The sequence below is a fragment of the Thamnophis sirtalis genome, unplaced genomic scaffold (genome assembly GCF_051295495.1).
Source record: "Thamnophis sirtalis isolate CommonGarterSnake01/CBP01778 unplaced genomic scaffold, rThaSir2_p1.2 scaffold_7, whole genome shotgun sequence".
NCBI classification, from domain to species: Eukaryota; Metazoa; Chordata; class Lepidosauria; order Squamata; family Natricidae; genus Thamnophis; species Thamnophis sirtalis.
In genome coordinates, this window is record NW_028261387.1 from 61416577 (window position 1) to 61438040 (window position 21464).

The window sequence follows — 21464 nt, forward strand, 5'->3', positions numbered from 1 at the left end:
GCCTCATATTATTCTGTTGGTCTATATTCAGAAACTGTGTTTTCATGCAAGGTAAGTCAATGGAGAGTTTACAATAAAGTCCAAAGTTCTTATACTAGGTATCTCATACCATCTGCCACAGACCTTGAACATCTACCAACAAGCCAAAAAACCTCTGAAGAGGTGCCACTTCCCAAATGGGGATCTGCAGATGATCAAGGGACCTGAAGAAATCAGAAGAGCTGATTTGGAATTTGGAAATTGCCACTCTGAAAACAGCTTGGCTTCCAGTACTCAAAGAAAGAACTTATAGCTTAATGCTTTAAATCAAGATTTCTGTGCACCACTTTTCTCTGGGTTTCCATACTCCTTCACACCATCAGGTTGACTCCTGCATTATTCGAGCTATTTTCAGGCAGGTCTAGAGCTACCCAAGGCCTGGCAGCAATTCCAAATCTATTTTTCTTAAGAATTTTTAAACTTCAGTTCTCATTATCACTCTCAGCGAAGAAAGTTAGAATGTAATGTCTCTTGTTTATATTTATTAATGTGTATATATTACCTGGTTAGCCTGGAAATCATAATCTAAGGAGAACTGCAATTTGCCCAGATTCTCTGGTTCTTTTTCCTCTTCCTCTTCTTCTTCCTCATCACCATCTCCATCATCATCATCATCCTGTTTGTTCTAAAAAAGAAATAGGAGCACATGTTTCAATAAAGAATGCCTATACATCAAGAGCCTCGTTTCACATACAGGCACACACATACATACCCAATATCTTATGTTAGTATAGAAACTCAGATTTACCATAGGAATAGGAGCATGGATTTCCAGGCCCAATGAAAAGAGGAGGGGAAACTGAGTTTCTTCATAATTTTAATTAACAAGACTAACATGCAACTTTTTTTATTCCTCTTACACATCTCAAATGCGCAGAGAATCTATCTGTTCTTTGTTGATAGATTTAGTGAAGGATACAGCTTGAATACTTCAATAATTTTTTTAAAGAAGGCAAACATTATCTTGCATATAATTGACACTAAAATTCTTATCTAATCAGGAGTTGTGAATTCTACAATTTTTCAGGGAAAGCATTGCCACAGTGGTATTAGTGTAATTCTGCTTTCTCCTGTCTAGCAGCTACTACATGTTTTAGTGGGCAATTTTCTGGATTCCTCAGCCAACATGGTTAAATGTATCCATATCATGGAAGAAATCAGGCTTGTGTAACAGCTACTGTATGCTAGCAAATGACACCAATCTCCAATGAGAAATCTATGGGAAATGGAGTAGCCAAGGCAGACAAAGCAGCTTAAATATGCACTGTCCATAAAGAAATTCATTGAAGGGATTGCCAAATAAATGAAAATCTTAAATAGCGCCAATGATTTCTTTCTCACTTAACTTTAAACAAAGATTCAAATACTCACACATGCATATGCATGCAGATTATCCAAGGCACACATTCATTACTCTTTCCAAGACTTCTAAATCACATTTTATTAAATTTGGCTAAATGAGTACTCATGTCTGTCCTCAATACGGTAGTGTTTCCAGAACATTTCACAAGCATGTGCAAGCCAATAATGCTAGATAACTCTTTCAGCATTTTACTTGTCATACCTAGACCTTCATAGTGTTACTGAGAAGCCTTTTTGGTGCTTCCTCCATGAACTCAACTCATGCAGAGCTTAGATGAGCTATACAGGTAACACAATAAAATATTCTGTCTATTTCAGTTAGTGAACCTTGTATTTGGATTGAACTTCATTCTGATTCACTAATTATAAATTTTCTTAACCAGAAATTAAAAGTTTTTTTTTTAATTCTCAGTTACAGCATAACTTCAAGTTTATCATTTATACAAAGTCTAACTATGGAATGTGGGCTCACTGTGGACTAATTCCCATAAACCCTCTTCCCTTGTCCCTTTTGTGCCTCAAAGGGAATTGACATTTGAATAGGACCTACCATGTGTTGACATCCAGGTTAGTCAGAAAAGATGGAGACAGAACAACACAGAACAATGACAAAGAGAGCACAGAGAAGGAAGAGAAGGGCATTATAGACACAAAAGCTTTACAAATTATCAACATCACAAGTGCTCCTGAGAAACTGCAGATTCCACACCTTCCAAAGTGCATTATAAAAAGGATGGGTGTCCCAGACAGAATAAGCGAACAAAATATTAAATTCTAATATTTTCTAATTTCCCAAAGAAACTGGATGAAAACAGAACTTCTATTGCAAAACTATTTACTTGTAAAAGCAAGTGTAAAGCCCTCAACAAGGAGCATGATATAAATACATAAGTAGATCTCCATTATGCTTTTGCTTCAAAACTGGGGGAGATCATTTTCAAAAAGTTTATTTACCAAAGTATGTTGTTTTGGCTTAAGGCACATCATTATTTTTTTGCACTCAGTTTCATTTAATCCAATCAAAGAAACAAAAGTTAGCATTTTATATCAGTCAATTTTATCTTCCATATTTAATGGTAAATAGCACTAAAAAAGAAAGAAAATTGAAGGTAATTAGTAGACCTGTGTTTCTCTGGAACCCAAAAACAAAAAGAGAGAGAGCGAGAGAGAGCACAGAAATACATAAGGGAGCAGAGAAATAGAGACAGAGAAAACACAGCCAATTAGTAACTCAAGGATGACCTCTCCTGTGACTAGAAAGGCCCTTTTTAAGGAAGAACAATGAAAAATAAACTGCAAAGAAAAGACACACAGCTGTTACAATGATCTAGCTAAGTGAGATTCTACACTTCCAGAGGTTAGAGAGGAGAAAAGCTCTCTCTACTCTCTTTTGCTATTGGCAGTCTTCCTTGACAGAAATTGGAGTAAAACAGTCATATAAATTAGCCAAGGAAACCTTTTGTTTGTCCCTACAGTTTGTTACTTCTTCCATTTGTGCATGGATGGGCTAACAGACCAGGAGACATCTGGGGAAATCATATACTGTACCAAAATCTGTTCTCACTACGACTGGAGGGCCTCATTGAAAATCCTTCTATAATTTAGGTGCCTTTTCATAGTCATCCTGACCAGAGTTCCTGTTTTCTTTAAAAAATATGTCTGAAGGTTGTAAATCTCAATCCCTGATACATCTAGATATCCCATATTAACAACCACAACTATTTTCTATCTTAAATCTTGGATGTTGAAATCAATATGAATAACGCAGTAATGAAAAGAACTGGGAAGCCCAATTTAATAGATTTTAGTATTATTTCATAAACCCATGATGGCGAACCTATGGCACGCATGACGAAAGTGGCACACAGAGCCACCTCTCCAGCCACGCCAACCATTGCCCATTGCTCTTCTGGGTTCTGGTGTGCACACGCACACAGGAGCGCCAGAAACTGGAAGACCAGGTGACCAACGCGTATGTGCACTCCGGAAACCAGAAGCTCAGTTTCCCAACGTGTGCATGCACTTTTCCAGTTTCCAGGGCTCCCCCGTGCACACATGCACGCACTCCCATTTTGGCACTTGGGGCCAAAAAGGTTCGCCAACCCTGTCATAAACTGTAGATCGCCTAAATGTTGACTGTTTTAATTTGGAACATGCTCAGTTCATAGAGACAGAGGTCCTGGATATAAAAGCCTTCAGTCCTTTGACTTTTAATGGGAAAAATTGTAAACAAAGCAACCAGATGGTTTCTGTTCTTGGAAAGCTGGGTTAAATCCAATTCAGTCATGTGTTGTCTTCTCTGTTGGACAGCTTGCCATTGTCTCAGGCACTGTAGATACCTGAAGTCAAAGCTGGGTCCACAACATGTAAAGAATTCAGTCCACCACTAATCCTTATGCCTTTTATGCCATATTAGTTCATTAGTAATTAGAGATGTGATTCATAACACTAACTTTTCATACATCTTCTGGGGCCTTCTGCAATTCTTCAGGGAATTTACGACTACCTATTCTCGTATGCCTGTAAAAACATACACCCACAATATGATTAGGCCAGAGAAAAAGATTCAGGTTATTGGGATCTGCAAATATCTGAAAACTGTCATGGAGAAAATGGAACAGACTTGCTCTTTATTGCTCTAGAGAGCAGAACTAAAAATAGCAGTTGGAAATAGTACAGGAAATATTTTCCAGCATAAGAAAATGGCCTTGGCAAATGGTAGACTCTGCCAAGGGAGTTGCAACTATATTTTTTAAATTGCAGATATGTACTGTATATTGAGCAGTAGGCTTGATAAGATGATCTCTAATATATCTCTTAAGTCTGTGATCCTAAATCAGTGGTTCCCAACATGGTGCCCACAACTCACAGCGGGGCAATTTGATTTTTAACGGGGAGCAATTTGAACCTTGTTTAAACCAAGTTAATGGCCTTTTAGGTTTCCTCTGCATGATTAGAGCTTACTTTTTGAGTAAAGTAAGAAATATATGTGACGGGAGGGGGGATCAGGATTTTAGAGATGCTTAGGTGGAGCATGGCCAAAAAAAAGTTGGGAACCATTGTCCTAAATCAAGAATGACTAATAAATGACTTCCTGCTCTCATCAACCCTAAGCTCAATCTTAAATTATATGATCAATGTTCAATGTGAGACAAGATGGGAAATTAGGGTCCATTTGCAGTTATATATTTCTTTATTAAAATGAAGTTAGTATTTTATTTTATGGTTTGGTAAGAAAACTAATTCATATCTCAACACTGAGGAAACTCTTTGTAGAGAGAATCCAGCTGAAAACTGGCTACAACAGGGCAATTTAAATGATGAAAAAGACTGGAGATGTGCATCCTTAGAGTATGTCATGGAAAATGTATTTATTTATTAGATTTATATGCTGCCCATCTCTGTCCAGAGTCAAGCAACTCCGATTACTGACTGATTAATGTAGATTGAGTGATGGATCAGAAAATGTTTCTCCACATTAGTGAAGCAAAGTATCCCAATATGAAAGAAGAAGCCATCACCATTCATAGCCTGATGTTTGTCAAGATTAATTGGTAATGCGATTTGCTGCTCAGCTAGTTTGATTTATGCTTACAAAACAGGTATTATAACCCTGAATTATAAAATAATGGAATTACTGAGATGGTAGCTTCAAATGGGATACTACATAAGAAATTTTTATGAGCTGAGATTTATAGATGGTCCTTGACAAATTGCTTCCTGAGACCATCCTTGCACAAATCCTCCTGTGCTTTTTGTGAGTGATAATTTTCCATCTGTGTTATCACAAGGGGCTAAAATGGAATCATAGCTCTAATAGGGAAAAGGGTGTAGGTTATAAATAAGACTAACAGAAGCACCTGTCAAACTCATCTCAGTGTTGGGGATACATTAATAACAATGTCCTCAATCTCTTTGCTTTATATGTAAATATTAGGCAGAATTCTATAGGCTATACGCCCCAAAGCATACTGGTTAGATGAGTTAGACGCCAAAGCACTGCAGTCTCCAATAGGAAGAGGTGAAAAGAATATTTGCCTATTTCTATTTTCCTATTTTTATTTTGCTATGTTTAGAAAGCTAGAAGATATAGCCAAGAATCTATCCAGAAAATACATACCATCTACATAATAGCGTGCTTGCGTCCAACAAAATATTGAATAACTCTATTCAGGCATTCTTAAAACTCAAGCACTCTCAGGTAAGAATCCAAGATAAGCTCCATTGCTGCCAATGTCATACAAATAATAAGTCTACTTATATTGCACATTGAGAAAAAAAATATGCCACAAAATACCTTAGCATTTTCAACTGTTTCTGCCACTGGCTTCATCATGAGCCAGGCAGGGTCTTTATTCACATGGATGCAAAGTTCCACATATTGCATGCACAATTGTTTTTCTCTTCCAGCTAATCATGCTTAATAGGCAATTATCTACAAAAGTGGGGAGAGTTCTGGAATTCGGAATGCCTGAATATAGCTAATGTTGGATGTGCTTCTGATAACTGATAGTTTTCTAAATTTATCATATTTATAATTTCCTAACACACTGTTACAGTGTGTGATGTGCCTAATTATTCTACCTTTTTCTTTGGTCCCTTTGAGTCAATGCTGACTCTTAGAGACTGCCTGGTCAAGTCTCTTTTTGGCAAGAATTTCAGAAGTGGTTTATCATTACCTCCTTCCTAGGGCTGAGACAAATTGACTGGTCCAATATCACCCAGCTAGCTTTGTGCCTAAGGTGGGACTAGATCTCCCAGTTTCTAGCCTGGTGCCTTAATGATTATACCAAACTGGTTCTCTAATTATATTGTTATAACCATTCTAATTTCAGCAGAAAAAAAGCTCAGACTATCTCTGTCTCTCGGATTTCTATAGGGCTACTTTCCCCACATGGTTCTGTTGAGAGGTGTTGAATTGTGAGAATTCCCAGATATTCTCTGATGAAAACATCCTCTCTGCATCACCACATTTTCCACAGAGTCACTATTCAGTAGTCAGAATGATGATGCTTTTCTTGACGTGGATATTCTGAGTCTCTCCTTATTAAAGATTGCTGCCAAATGAAAACCTACTTTTAAAAGAGTTTGTGTTGGTACATCTTTTGCCTACATGATACTTAATGCTGACTTGATTCCTTGGGGTATCAGTTCAACCACCACCTCAATTTTGCCTGAAATGTTAAGGGGGACTCATGAGCAGTTGAGGAACCAAAACACAAACTGGCTGAAAGCTCAATTGTTGTGAATAGCCTCAAGGTGACAGTGCTTGATATTGCAAGCACAAAAGAATCTATTTCAAATACTACTGTTTTTTTGTTTGTGTGATAAGTCTATATCCTATATTTCCTTTAATACCTGGAGCAGTGTTTCTCAACCTTGGAGACTTTAAGTCCTGTGGACTTCAACTCCCAGAATTCCCCAGCCATTAAAGTCACCAAGGTTGAGAAACACTGACCTAGAGAAACTACTATATTGCATTCCAAAGTTACATAGAAAAGTTATTTTTGCATAGCAGGAACTGAGTTCTTTCTTGTGCTTTCTAACATGCTAAGAAATATAATGTTTTTTGAAATTCTGAGGCAAAGGAAAAAAAACAAAGTTAGAAACACCTAGAAACATCCTTGGTTAATTTAGGGGGGGGGGAAATAAAATATATGCAAAAAAAGATTAAAAGCCACACCATTGCTTCTAAAATTTATAAATTGGTTGCTTGTAAAAATGTTTGGCAAATATGTATACCTTATATTAATTCTGTGTTATATTTAAGACTTGTATATCACTTACTGTATTTTGGGATTCAGATAGTTAATACATTTTATAAATTTATAAATAAATAATACATAAAGAAATGTTTGATATATACATTTAAGAAACTAGGTTTCCGACAATAAATATTTCTAAATATTTGTTACAAATGGAATTAGAAGCTCCTAGTTTCTATGGAAGGAAATGTATCCTTACTTTTGGTTTTATAGAACTGACTGCCAAAATTATAATAACAATATAAATGTTTGTGCTAAAATAAAATAATAAAGTAAAATTAAATGCAATTACAATACTTTTTACAAAAAACCTTCAGAAAACAAGAGGGAGCAAAGGTTAGGATTTGCATTTTGTCACCTGAAACAGTGACTCTCAGTCTCATTTTCTGAATTCCTCAACCTGAAATAGTATCATGATCTTCTATCTCTTTTGATTTTTTTAAAGAGTAACCAAGTAATCATAGTTTTGAGACAAACTTTTCTATCCTTCCTGTTCTAATTTATTTCTTGGTTTGGTATATTTTCTAAAAAAGAGCAATTTGTTTGCTTGTTTGCTCTCTTGTATTTATGGCCACTCTAGATAAGCCCACTAGAAACATGAGCACTTTCCCCCCCATATCTTATATAATTGCAGTTTTCCAACTGGTCTTCATCCAATGATATATTTTCACCTGGCCTTTCATATCTTTCATGTTCATAGCATTTTTCATCCCCTTTTTGTCCTTCTTGTTCTTCTTCTTCTTGCAACAGCATTTCTTGCAGATGCAAAAACAGCAGGTCAGCAGCAACAATCCAGCAACGACAGCAATGGCAATCAGGGCCCATGGTGGCACTGTGAAAATATAGGCAGAATATGGGGAAAGGGGTAGCAGGAAGTGCTAGAGATTTATATTACATGCACAGCATGCAGATGCCATTTCTAAGGTTGTGCACATCCTTTTAAGGAAAAGTTTAAAAGCCACACCCCGTATGGCCAAGTCACAGCCATTTCTGCCCATGGCTGTGACTTCAAATGCAAGGAGAGATGGCAGAGGAAGATTCTGAAGCAACTCCTCTGAGCCTTCCAGACCAGCGGTCAGCAACTGGTGGTCCGTGAGAAAATTTTGATGGTCCACAAAAAAATTATTTGTATTTTTTTATATTGTACTAAATCAGGGTTCTTCAAACTACAGCCCCTGGGCCGAATACGTGCAATGAATGTTTGTGTTGCTGCAGAGTCTCCCTCTCCGGGTCTTTTTGTGTGGGTCAGAGGTGGGGAGAAATTCCAACTTGGGGTCTGCTTCAGCCTCCTGGTGCAGGTCTTTGGGCGAAGACTGGAGGGAAGTGCTGCTTGTGGCAAAGAGCCTCCTTCTCGGTCAGATCCAATTTGAACTGAGTCAGCTCTTTTGCCAACTCTTTCCTGTGGACGCTGCTTAGCTCCAACAACTGCTTTCTATTGAGGCCCTAAGGAGCCTGAGCGGGCAAGGAGTGGCTGGGAGGGGAGAGGTGAATAGAGGCCAGTGAAGCACCCCTCGATATGAGTGACATCGAATCACATGACCACCTAGCCATGCCCATCCATCCAGCCTTTGGGCAGATCATATTAGTGGTCGGTGGGATTTAAAATTATGAATTTAGTGGTCCCTGAGGTCCGAAAGGTTGGTGACCCCTGTTCCAGAGGATGGAGCTGCCTCAGGTGCCTGGGACAGGCCCTTTTCAGAGTGCTTCTCCTCATGTTTTGAGTGCCCAACTTATTTTTTAATAGCATTTCTTGTTTATGTTTATGTTATGTTTATGTATTTAGGATCCCCTACACAACTTCGATCAAAACATTACAAGCAACTATTGCAAACATATTTAAAGAAGCAAATATACAATACAATAGCCAAGTAAATTGGGTTCACTATTTAAGTGCAGAATCAATCTCTTTCTAAAACTTACAAGCTATCATCACTGCTGCAAGACCAAACACAGTGAAGTTGGAAAGCGATTCCATAAATTAGGTTATTGTGACCCACTCAGGCATTTCTGAATGTCGGCACTCAAATGGCTGATCCTTTGGATCATCTATTTCCAATTCAGAACTTTTCCCAATGTAGAACATTTTTCCCTCTTCAATTTTCTATAAACAGAGTCATCCCTCCAGGTGACTTGCTAATTAAGTCAGTATGTTTGCAACAAATTACTCTACATTACCTCATTTTGAAATTACCATTAAATTAACATAGTCTTTTCTAGTAAGTCCTTTCTTGTGTTTTTTTTTCCTATCTCTTCATTAAAGTGAAAAAAGAACTTCAGGCCACCTTCTACTTTTCTCAAGAAATGTCCTTAAGTAGTTTGGTCTCTTTAATTCAATAAATAATTGTATTTTTTGCAATTGATAATAAAAGGGGAAGGAGGGTGGGTGGACATCTAACCTTTGCATTCTACAGATATGCAAAATGTTAGAAAAGGCAAGGATGGAACAATTAGACCCGGAACTATGTTGACACCAGATACATCCAAAATAAGATCATGTTACTTACAAGGTATACTTTTTATTTCATTCATAAACTTTTCTTTTAACTTTGCAAAAGTATCCTCCGTACTCTCCACTGGGCCTGAATTCTGCGTTGCATTTTCCTGGGAGATTCCTGATGCTACTGTAGCGGTAGGAGGTACTGGAGTACCTGTAGTAACAGCTATTATGGGTTCAGGTTTGGGATGTTTTTTGAAGAGGCTCCAAGTCATCTTGGCTGCTATTTAGGCACCCTGAAAACCACAGAGACATTACATAGTTCAGCCCAGACTTTTCCTAGAATATTTCATTTAGTACTGACAGTAATATTATGCATAATATACAAGGGTTAATATTTTGCTTTTCCAAGTAATTTACATACCTGAGGTTATTTATATTTATATTTGCACTGGTATCTCAGAGTAGTTCATAAAGGACAATTTGTTTCTCCCTTAGATAAAAAAGTGGAATGACAAGGAAGACCACATATGATCTTTGCATTGTCCAATTCTGCTTCATCAAAAATGCCTCTCATTAAGGAAAATGAAGCAAAGCTACATATTTGTAGCAAATATATGCAAATCTCTAGAATTATCAATTTATTAGAAGGAGACTTTAGAGTCAGGTGTTTCAATCAAGGATGGTATTCAGGTACAAGTGTGGGAGATCCTGCCTTATTTAAAGAACAGAATTCTGGTCATTTATAAAGTCTGATTTTTACAACATAGGTATGTGGAAGTGTGTGTGCTTGAACAAAGGAGATTTCTGAAAACCTTCAAAAAACTGTTGGTGATGCTCACCAGACCGAAAAGTTGCAAAACTATATCCAAAGAGTTTAGACTCCACCAGTATACAATCAGGCAGATCATGTACAAAGGGAGAGAATTCAGCATCATTATTAACCTCTTCAGAAGTGGTTGACCAACAATGATCACCTCAACTACAAGGTGTGTAATATTCTAAGAGGTCTCAAAGAACTCCAGGACAACGTCCAAGGAACTAAAGGCCTCTTTTGCATTGGCAAAAGTTTTCATGTGACCACCATCATGAAAACACTGAACAACAATGATGTATATGGCAAGACTGCAAGGAGAAAACAACTACTCTCACAAAAGAAAATTACTGCCTGTCTACAGTTTGAGAAATACGTAGCTTTGGATAATTTTCCTCAATAACTCAACATACAAACATTACATTTTGATTCAATCCTTTCTTGAGTTACTTGACTGTAGTAGAATTGTGCCATATGGGTTTGGAACATATGAAGCAGGAGGTAGGAACAAAAAGTGCACAAATGGCATGAAATTCTCTTCAGCCAAAGCTTACCAGCCTGCAAACAGTCCTCCTGTGATAATACCTTCTTAATACAAAATTCAAAAATGATATCATACTTATGTCTGGAATGCTAAAATTGGAAGGAAAATAGCATCTGGAATAATGAGAAGGCTTGATATACAAAATTAAGTAGGTGACATAAGAGTTCTGCCAGGATAATTTGATATTAATATCAGTACTTTTTTCTAACATTCTAAAGAACAGGTCTAACACATGGACACTGCCATGGAAACAATATCAAAATCAAATTGACTTTAAATATTTTTCAAGTAAAATTAAGAGTTCTACTCAGTCAACAAAAGCAAAGCTTGGTGCTAACAGCTTAATTCATGACACTTGAAAAAATTTCAGCTTAGTTTAAGAAAAACATAAAGATAACAAGCTCGACAATATTCCATGCAGTGTATTATTCCAATATTCCAAGTATGCAATGAATTAAAGATAGGTTTGATAAATAGTACAAAAACCAAAAAATAGACAGCATGTGCCTGGTTAGATCATTTCAGATATATTTGCTTACCTAAACAGAGAAACAGCATGACCACAGGCAGGCAAGAAACCAATGAGAGTGTGAGCAACTTTCAACTTCCTACTGGTTCCCCATTGAGTGTCTTTGTGGGAAGCTGGCAGTAGAAACTTTTACCAGAGGAGCATTTCAGTATTTCAGAGTTCATTCTTTTTAGCTTTTATGCATGGGATGCATACAACTGGACATTACAGAAAAGTCATCTCTCTTCTCTCTCTTTCTCCCTTCCCCATATATAAGTTATACTTGAGCAGAGCAAAGGGAAATTTAAAGTGGGCTATAAAGTGAAAAATGAGGAACTCACCACTATTAAGGTCCTGTGTCTCAATATCTGAAAGTGGTTTTCATTGCTCCAAGGCACCACCCACAACCTTTTGGGTGCCAGGAACTGGTACCGTGGAAATAGGTTTTTTTGCGGAGTAGGGTGTGTGTGGTTTTGCATGCTACCTGCATCCCACGGCTTCACTTGTTTGCATGGCCTGGATTCTGGCATGCTGTGGTCTGGGGCCAGTCCACGGACTGGGTGTTGGGGACCCCTGCTCTAAGGGATGCACATACACATGTATACCCAGTTATTTTATGAGAATTAGATTTCATCTTGCTGCTCTTTGGTAGGTTTCAGAATTTCAACCCTACCTCAATCCCAAATCCATCCTTTTTCAGAACATGGCTTTCCATTCATTCACATAGGATTCCTACTTATTTATGACACCAAATAAGAAATAACAAATGCCTCTTTTCTGGTTTTGTTCCTTTGCATCTCTAAGTGATTAATATCAGGGTCAAATGGGCAACAAATAATGTCCAACAAACAATGTGTATAATCATTTCCTTCCTTTTGTAATCATTTAATAGAGAAGAGGTCAAGAGAATGAGCATGTTGGTGGAAAAGTGGAGGGCAAATGCCAAGCTGGCAGTGGAATGGCTAATGAATCCACTATTTCCTGCTTCTTTCCCATTGTAACTTCATTTCAAATGTCTGTGGGTGGCAGGCAGCTATTACAACAAGTAGGATGGTTCTTAGGTCTATAAAGAAAATGTAAGGAAAGCAATTGAGTCGCTATCCATCAACTGCTTTATGCTAATCAAAGCAAACACTGGCTAGGAGATTATTCACAGCTTGTAGTCTCAGGTAGGGGATGCAGTATCTATAAGCAGAGTGCTATTTTGTATACTTGAATTTCCAGTTGGAGAATAAAGGCACAGAACATTAAGTTGAAGGGTAAACTCTGTATGTTTGCAATGTTAAAACTAAATTTTGTAACATAATCAGGCATGCTGCTAAAATGTAGTTTATCAATTCAATACTTTTTCTTTGTGTTTTCTACTGACATAACTATTTCCATTCCTGTTGCAAGACAGGGCAAAATAGGAAACAAAACAATACAGAATCTGCAGAGTAGAGAGAATTGGATGCTGTTCTAAAATTACTGTCTTCAGGGGAACACACTGAATTATTTTAGTTTCTAGAAAAACAAAATCTCAAGTTACATTTCTCCATGCATTTGAAAATGTAAATAATGAGAGAAAAATATAAGGAAACTGTACAAAGGCTCCAAATATAACCTTTTTCAGGTTACTGAAAAAAATTATGAAGTATCTAGAAAGAATATATGCAAAATATTTTCATGGTGTTGCAGAACTTTCCCTACCCTTTTAACGCCCCCCCCAACAAATCCTTGAATATGTAATTGCTATCCTAGCATCAATATTGCATGAGATGATAAAGAATAGGCTATTTTCAGAAATCAGGTTGCATAATGGAATGAAGAGGTGACCTTGGAGAATGAGGGGAAGACATGCTGCCTAGGAAACTATTAGACAAGAGAGAGCAGGAGCCCCCAAGTGGCCTAATGGTCAATAACAGAATTTAGCAAATCTGAAAGCACAAACTTCTCACTGTCACTTTTAACTGCTTCATCCATTAGGCAGAGCCTTCTTACATTTCTTTCTCTGACTATTCAGCTGCTGAGTGCTCCTGCCTCTCTTCTTTGACAGGTTCAGACCATAATTGTCTGCTGTTTCCCCAGCCACAGTCCCTCCCTGGTGATATACATCCTCAAGGTTCAGCCACTTTTAAACATTATTTGAAAAACAAAGATCTATATGGCATGACTGGGTTATAGCGTTGCCTACTAAGCTATAGGTTTGCCCATAACCTATGGAGCATCTGGTGCAAATAAAGGTTCTATTTCAGGTTATATACTACTAATTGAGAAGCCCTGTTTTCTTTTCCCAGGATTTCTCTTTCCTCAGAAGCATCTGGTAATGCTCTCAAAGTAGCCCCCCCAAAATAGTAATCTTGTCTCTGTAAAAGCCACAGTTGATTCTTTCAGCAAGAACTGTTCTTGATTATGACATTTTTTCTGGCATAACACATTATATCAATTGTTAAGCTCTTGGCCTACATATACTTTCTTGTATTCTGCACTAAGCCTTTTAAAATTCACTTTGCATATGTTCCAGTTCTTAGAAACATATACTTTAAAGTCACACTTTGGTTTTAATATAACAACTTGCTCTTCATCACCGCCTTCCCTTCCAAAATTGATTCACTCTGTGGAACATTTGAGTTAGTTTTAATTATCCACTGATTATAGAGTCTTAACATATACAAAAAGTGTATATTTCTGCTTTAATTGGCCCACCTTGATTGTAAACCTGAGAAAACAGAATAAAAACTGCAACAAAGGTTTCCTAGATCTTTATATCCCTTCAACCACTTTCCCTGACTGGAATTAGTAGTAAGTCCAAATTCCTGCAAATAGTCACTAACATTTGACCTCCACATGGCAAAAATGTAAGGCATTCCAGATGCAAGTGCTGAATTTGTTGAGAATTCGTAGGGGAAATGAAGCCAGAATGCATGACAAATGGATTAAGACTATCTACCATCAGCACTGAAAAGAACCGAGAAGAACATTCTGATATTCATTGCAGATAAAAAGAGAAATATTAATAATCCAGGATGAAAATGGAATCCATTATTTAAAAATTGCCAAGACATTGAAAATTTTTCCACTGACAGTTCAAAATAACTTTAGCTAGAGAAAAAGTGATTGGGAATATATACAATATGTACTTTTTATAACTTTTATAACTGCAATGTTGTGTCATTGTCTTTTGCTCAAGGCAAGCCTCTGGAGTTGCCAGAAACCATTTTAAAGTTTAAAAAAATCAGCTTCCTCCAAAAACAGACATTTTTAATCATCATCACTTTTTAACCATTTAATTCAAGCCATTACCATTAAATCAGGATAAGCAGACCTTCTGCCTAAACCCCATAATGTAGCTATAAAACCACTCTAAAGGTTACAGTCCTGATTCATATTCAATATGCTCATATGGGAAAAGTATGAAATACGTAGGAAATACATATATACTTACGAATCAAATTGATATGGCTACTCATTTCAGATAGAGCGAGTCTGGGTGGTGTACAATTACTTATGAAGTACATAGGAAATAATCATATTAGCATTTTTAAAAGTCATTTTGTTTTATCTTTTATTTTGGAAGACCCAATTTTTGGACCAAATGATGGCTTGAAAAAGATACATGTCCCTATTGTAATTGGTCCAATTAATGTGGAAATTTCTGGAGAGTATCCCTACCCAATTATGCTAGATCCCCGTCTTTTCTAAGCAATATCATATCCAGGAATTTCACTTCCGAGGAACAGAAGGGGAGGCAGAGATTCACTTTTGAGGTGGCAGGTGGAGGTAGCAATGCTAAAGACAAGCAACTCCAACCTTCTTAGCTCAAAACGTGCATCTTTCTTTCTTGGATGCATCTGCACATTCTAGTAAACCAGTAAAGTAAATTTGTATAATATGTTTACTAGCATGACATTAATCCAACTCTGATGTTTGTAAACTATATGAAGAGGCAAAGAAAATATTTTAACAAAACCTGGCTTAACCTATGTGGATGTGGCTCCCTATAAATATATGCATATCTAAACCTTTACTTTTACTCTATTTTTTAGACAGGAAGGAAAGGCTTTGTAGAGCCCTCTTAATCACTCCCAGCTGTGGTCTTTTTTCTTGGATCACTGGGACTGGGGAGATTTAGGTTCAAATCTGCACTCAAAGAGATTGTTTTGCCCTATTGCTTTCACTCAGCTTAATACACTTCACAGACTGGTCACTGCAGGGATAAAATGAAACACGACATATGCCATCTTGGGTTCTATTAGACAAAAAGTAAAATATACATATAAAAGCAGTGAAAAATATTAGTTTCTGTGCGGAAATATCCATTCCCCTTCATTAAGGTAATGAGCAGTAAGCTACTGTACACAACAAAAATACCTCACCAACCCTAATCCAACATCCTACCACTACACTACACTTTAAGAAAACACCATGATTTTAAGGCAGGATAATATCTTTTAGAGAATTAACTCATAACTCAAGTGTCCTCAAAATTCTTCATTGGTATCTTCATTGTAGTCTCAAAGTTGTTCTTGTCCTTATCTTGATTCTGTTTTTATTTATGTGGGCAAAGGGCAATAGCTACTAGGAGCCTGAATAAGAAGCAATGGCACATGGATATAAACCTTTATTTTCCGTAATCACTAATAGAATGCATCCCTGAAATACAGTTTGATGAAAAACCAAAAGAAAGAAACCATGTTATTTATTTTTTAATGAATCTAGTGCCAGGGCAATTAGCAACTCATAACATTAGTGACAGGATAGGTTACTGGAAATGAAATATTGTGTGAAATGAAAGGAGTATATAGAAAGGTACACGGTTCTCAGCAAATAAAAAGCAAATTATGTTTGACATGATCACTCCCTTTGTTTCCAACAAGATATTCTTTTGTGGACTTCTTGAGTACGTATATCACAAAAGGTCACAGCTGAAAATGAAATTCAAGTTGACACAGACATCAGTACATGGGGATAAAGGCAGATGCTTAATTAGCAATTACACTACAACAACATTGCCAAGTCATCACAATACTAATCTGGTACATGAATGTACAGTTAGAGGACTATTCTTCTTGTGTGAAAATTTTGCTGTAACAATATTATGACTATAATAGCATTGTACCACAAATACTACTGATTTCACAATCTCACTCCCAGAAACAAATTTCCTCTTATTCCATTATGAATTGTTTTATCAATGCATATTTAAATAGGCTGCTAAAAGGTCGTCATGGTAGATACAACATTGAGTGCAATTTGTAGTGAATATATTAACTCTTTTCCAGTGAAGAGCATCCATTAAAACACACACACACAAATGTTTCTGAATATTTTAAAGAAGAATTGCATATATATATATATATCTATTGTGAATAATTATAAGTGAGATAAAACAGTTAGTATATAAGCCAAGGTTCTTATCAGAAATCCCCTTTAAAAGAGCATATGTGTCCCTGCATTCTAAGCATCCAGGTCTTTGGACTAGTAAAAAAAAAATCACCACTGCAGGAAGGCAGAAATGTGTGTAGTGCATGAGTGCAAGTAAATATTCATTTTCCACAGAATATTTTGTTGGTATCATTCACCATACTTGCATCTTGCAAATTTCCACTTTAAAAATGGGGAAATTTGCTGCAAGCCATCATAAAATGACAAACAAGAATATGAAAATCTTCCTGCACCCTATCCTTCTTCAAAGAAAGGTAGTATCATTATTAAAGAGGCAGGTTTTCTTAGGCATATATGAAATTTTATATCATAGTTTCAGTAAAGGATGACCTTATTTTCTTGTACTCATCTATAACTTATCTATGTCTATAAAGGTAAAGGTTCCTCTCGCACATATGTGCTAGTCGTTCCCGACTCTAGGGGCTCATCTTGGTTTGAAAGCCGAAAGTTAGTACTGCCCAAAGACGTCTCCATGGTCACGGGGTCCCTATTTTTCTACTTGCATTTTTACATGTTTTCAAACTGCTAGGTTGGCATTATGCGGCACTAGGGATTCAAATCGCCAAACTGCCAACCTTTCTGATCGACAAGCTCAGTGTCACTGAGCCACTGCGTCCCCCATCTATGTCTATAAGCTTATGTAACTTATTTGTTCAATACATAGAACTTCAGTTTACTGGAACCATAAATTGATGAACAAATAATATCATCCCAGGTCCTTGGGAAGAGAGATTAAAATGTCCCAAAGGTGCCTTTTTTTCAGGAGGCAACAGGCTCTCTTGTTTTTTTCTTTGAAGAAGTTTAGCTTTTCACCCAAGAAAGTTCTTCAGCTCTAACTGGATGGTAGGGAACAGAAGGATTTATATTCCTTGCAGACAGCTGGTCATTTGCATTGTTTTAGAGAGTTGGAGGTTTATCTGTGTCCTCAGAGTCACCTGAGTAGTGCAAATGGGTGTGGAGCCTTCTTGGCTGCAGGATGTTTTCTGCCCTGTGTCCCATCCTTTTTGAAAACAGGTGCACAAATGATACCTGTAATCTGCAATATTTTTTGGAATAGTGGATATTGATGGATTATATCTATCCTGCAGAAATCGAAACAGATATTCACTTCAAGTCAAACAAACTGTGGAAGAAGAAAAGCATGCATTGGCTAAAGACAGCCAAGAACAATACAGACTTATGAACTCTTGGTCATAACATACCACAGAAGACAAAGAATTGGGAAAGATCACAAAGTATCAAGATCTGAAAATAGAAATTGACAGATTATGTCTTAAACCAGTCGTGGTGGTCTCAGTGGTTATTGACACACTGGGTACCATAGCAAAAACTCTTGGGCAGTACTATGAATAATGATATTGTTGGAAGAAATGTCCTTCTGGGTTCGGTTCCAAGTGGGGAAAAAGACACTGGAGACATGGAGGCTGCTTGGAAAGATGGTTTTAATGGTGGACAGGACCACATGGCTTGAGTCCTGAACAGAAAAGGTGATCACATGCTTAAATGTTGGTGGAGAAGAGAAGGGAAAGCAAGGAAGGAAGAGAAGCTGAGTCCCTGGTTTTATGCCCTCTCTGGCCTTTGATTTTGAGCTTATATTCTGATTGGTTGTCAGACTCCCATGGGCCCATGCAGGCTGCGTTTTGAATCCAGGTTTGGTTGAGTTCTCAGATGCCATGTGGCGAGTTGGGTAAAAGGGCCAATATTATTATGCCTTAATCCCATCATTCTGGAGCTGAAGGGGAAAACTCTTTATTATGTAAAGTGGACTAGCTCAGGCTTTAATGGCTAGTTGACAAAGGGGAATGGGCTGGAAGCTGCAGGCAGCTATTCTGTCTTTTAAAACATGTTTCTTTCTTTTCACATCCAGATAAATATTCTGCCCTTTCATTTTTCATATTTCATTTTTCTGGGAGAGGGCTGGGTGATAACTTCCTACAATATAATTCAAGATTCACACACAAAAACCCAGACACTGTATTGAATTTTTAAAAATATTTTTTCAATATGCATATAAACCTGCTTCTAATAAAATATAAAGAATCCTGGTACATTGATTGTAAGGTTTATCCTGACCTCTTCATATATCTCATTCATATTCAGTGTAGAAATTTGAGAAAAATTGCTTGGGAAAAGAATGCCTAAATAATTGATGAAACTACAAATGAAGATGACAATAATTAAATATATAAATAAACAAGTCTTCACTTAGAGGCATCAATTCTGACTTAGATTAATTAACAAGTATCCCAGTTTGGCCAAAGAGATTTACTACCCGTCAAATACTATCTGATCTGTATCAAGTTTTGATAAAACCCATTTGATCATTCTTAACCCCTTAAGAGATTATTTGTTGATGTCTATTAGCTAAAATAGCAGTTAAAAATTAGTATCTATAATCAATGTAATAGGTTATTAATGCTATTTCAATAATTTCAAACAAGCATAACTGAAAACCCTTATATATTACATCAAAATCCAATCAGCTTAAATGTGCAACTAGAGCATTTACTAAAACACGAGAAGCTGGTATTTCAGTGTTTCTCTACTGAACGACAGCATCCATGTTATTATTTTCTCTACTTTTAGAAATAGAACTTTTCTGGAGCCTACACTCATTCGTGTCTTAGTTACTGTATAACTGAGTACTTTTACTGTTTTACCATGATTATTTAATTGTATAATTGTATTTTGTGATTAATATTAATCACAAAGAGTCAGTTTGATTGCAATAGTTTATCATCCCAACAAACAAATTATTTTGCACCATTATTTATTTCTTTAATTTCTAAATCTGCACAAAGACTGAATGTATCAGGTACATTTCAAAATGTCATTAATAAGCAGAAAAATGCTATGCTATTTTAAAGTTGTACTTAGTTAAACAATACAGGTTAAGGAGCTGTGTTTCTCAGAGGAAAAACAATCAAAATCATTTATCTATTTTGCTTATACAAATTATACAGGTAAGCTTCAAAAACTATGAATGCTGAGGAAGGAATTCAGATCAAAATATTTTATGAGAACTTGTAGAAAATATAAATGTCAAGCACAAAAAATCAGGAACCAAGGTGGTTCAAATGAATACAAGTTTGTTACATGCTATCACTCACTACCAGAATATGATGGTTAAGGCAAATTGAGGTAGATAGGTCTCAACGGAATGCAGGATGGGCTGGACTTAGATCTCTTGTGGATACAAATGGGAAACTGATGACATACTTGGGCTCAGCCTGGTCATCTCGTACCACATATCTATATATCTATATCTATATACCTATACCTATAGACCTATATACCAATATGCCTAGCTATTTATATCTAGCTAACTAGCTAGCTAGCTAGCTACAACCTACATACCTACATACATGCATACATACTGCAATAAATTTGGAATATGCCCTAGTACTTCTAACAAATGACTATGTCATCTGGAATTATTCCATTTGCCTGGGTTGAATCCTCCCTGATCACAGATTATGTGTGTAGTCATTACAAGAGTGAATCCTTTTCAGGCCAAGAGATCTCATGGGGATCGATATGAAGACACCCCTTTGACTGCTATCTTAACCTTGGACATGTATCAGGTATCCCAGTTTTAAAATCTTAATGTATCTTAGGGCACATATTTGCCTTCATTTACTACTTTAACCTTTCAAGTGAAAATGTGAAACTTAAATGACTGTTCGTTATTACAATTCTGGGCATTTTGACTATAATTCTGGGGAATTGCAGGGTTTTGTTTTTTTTACAACCGATATGTTTAGTTAAAGGAAAGCTATTAGAACAACCTGAGTTTCCCCTAAATAATCCTTCCCCATTCTTTGTGCAACTTTGCTATAGAGAGACTCCTCTTTCAATGCAACCTGGTCTTTTCATACAGTTCTGTCTTAATCTTTGCACCAATCCTCAGCTGTCATCTCAGAAGTCAGCAAACAGCACCATGCATATCATGCAAAGACAGAGTTAATTCTGCAGTAGAAGAGAAACAGAGAGGAAAAAGTGCTGAGTCACTATGCTACCTTTCACTGCAGTACTTTCTTCCCACCCAACAGAGAGAGCAATCCCTGAGCAGGAGTAGCTGAGCTAATCTTCTTTATTTTCAGGCATATGATTCTCCCAGGATGTCACTCCTCCTACACTGACAGGGGCATAGAAGGACATGGGCTACACATTTAGTTCCCTGGAGTCATAGCAGCCACCTGACTGCAGAGGCTGATACAGCCACCTCACTTTCTGCTTCTTCCCACATTCTGGCATTCCACGGGCAGCCCTAGAGGCACCCCATTTACAAAACTGCAGATTTGTTTCAGATCCCCCACCCTCTCTAACAATTGTGCTTGTCAATGTTTCATTTTTAAAACATATTCAAATGCATCCCAAATTTCTTTTTCCTGTTCCAACTTTTTCACAATCCTCCTGAGAAACCAAGGATGGCATGTACAAAAGTGGGACGGTTATTTTGTATGCACTTTTTACATATTAAGAATTGGTCTTAGTACGCATTCATTTGCAAATCCATTTGTAACACAAATATACAATCTATATACCGTAGTTTAAAGCATGAGGTTTACTTC

The 21464-nt window shown here is 36.9% G+C and overlaps 1 protein-coding gene across 2 annotated transcripts in view; it reads right to left on the reverse strand.

Moving 5' to 3' along the window:
• SYT2 (synaptotagmin 2) overlaps positions 1–21464 on the reverse strand; it is a 135926-nt gene that overhangs the window by 10256 nt on the left and 104206 nt on the right. The window contains exons 4-6 of one of the 2 annotated variants that reach the window (XM_014053941.2): positions 9671–9896; positions 7838–7998; positions 542–664 (exon numbers count right to left, since the gene is read on the reverse strand). In XM_014053941.2, coding sequence (XP_013909416.2) covers positions 542–664; positions 7838–7998; positions 9671–9875 — 489 coding nt within the window. In that variant the 5' untranslated portion in view covers positions 9876–9896. The remainder of the gene's footprint in view (positions 1–541; positions 665–7837; positions 7999–9670; positions 9897–21464) is intronic. The other variant, XM_014053943.2, reaches the window with a different exon arrangement.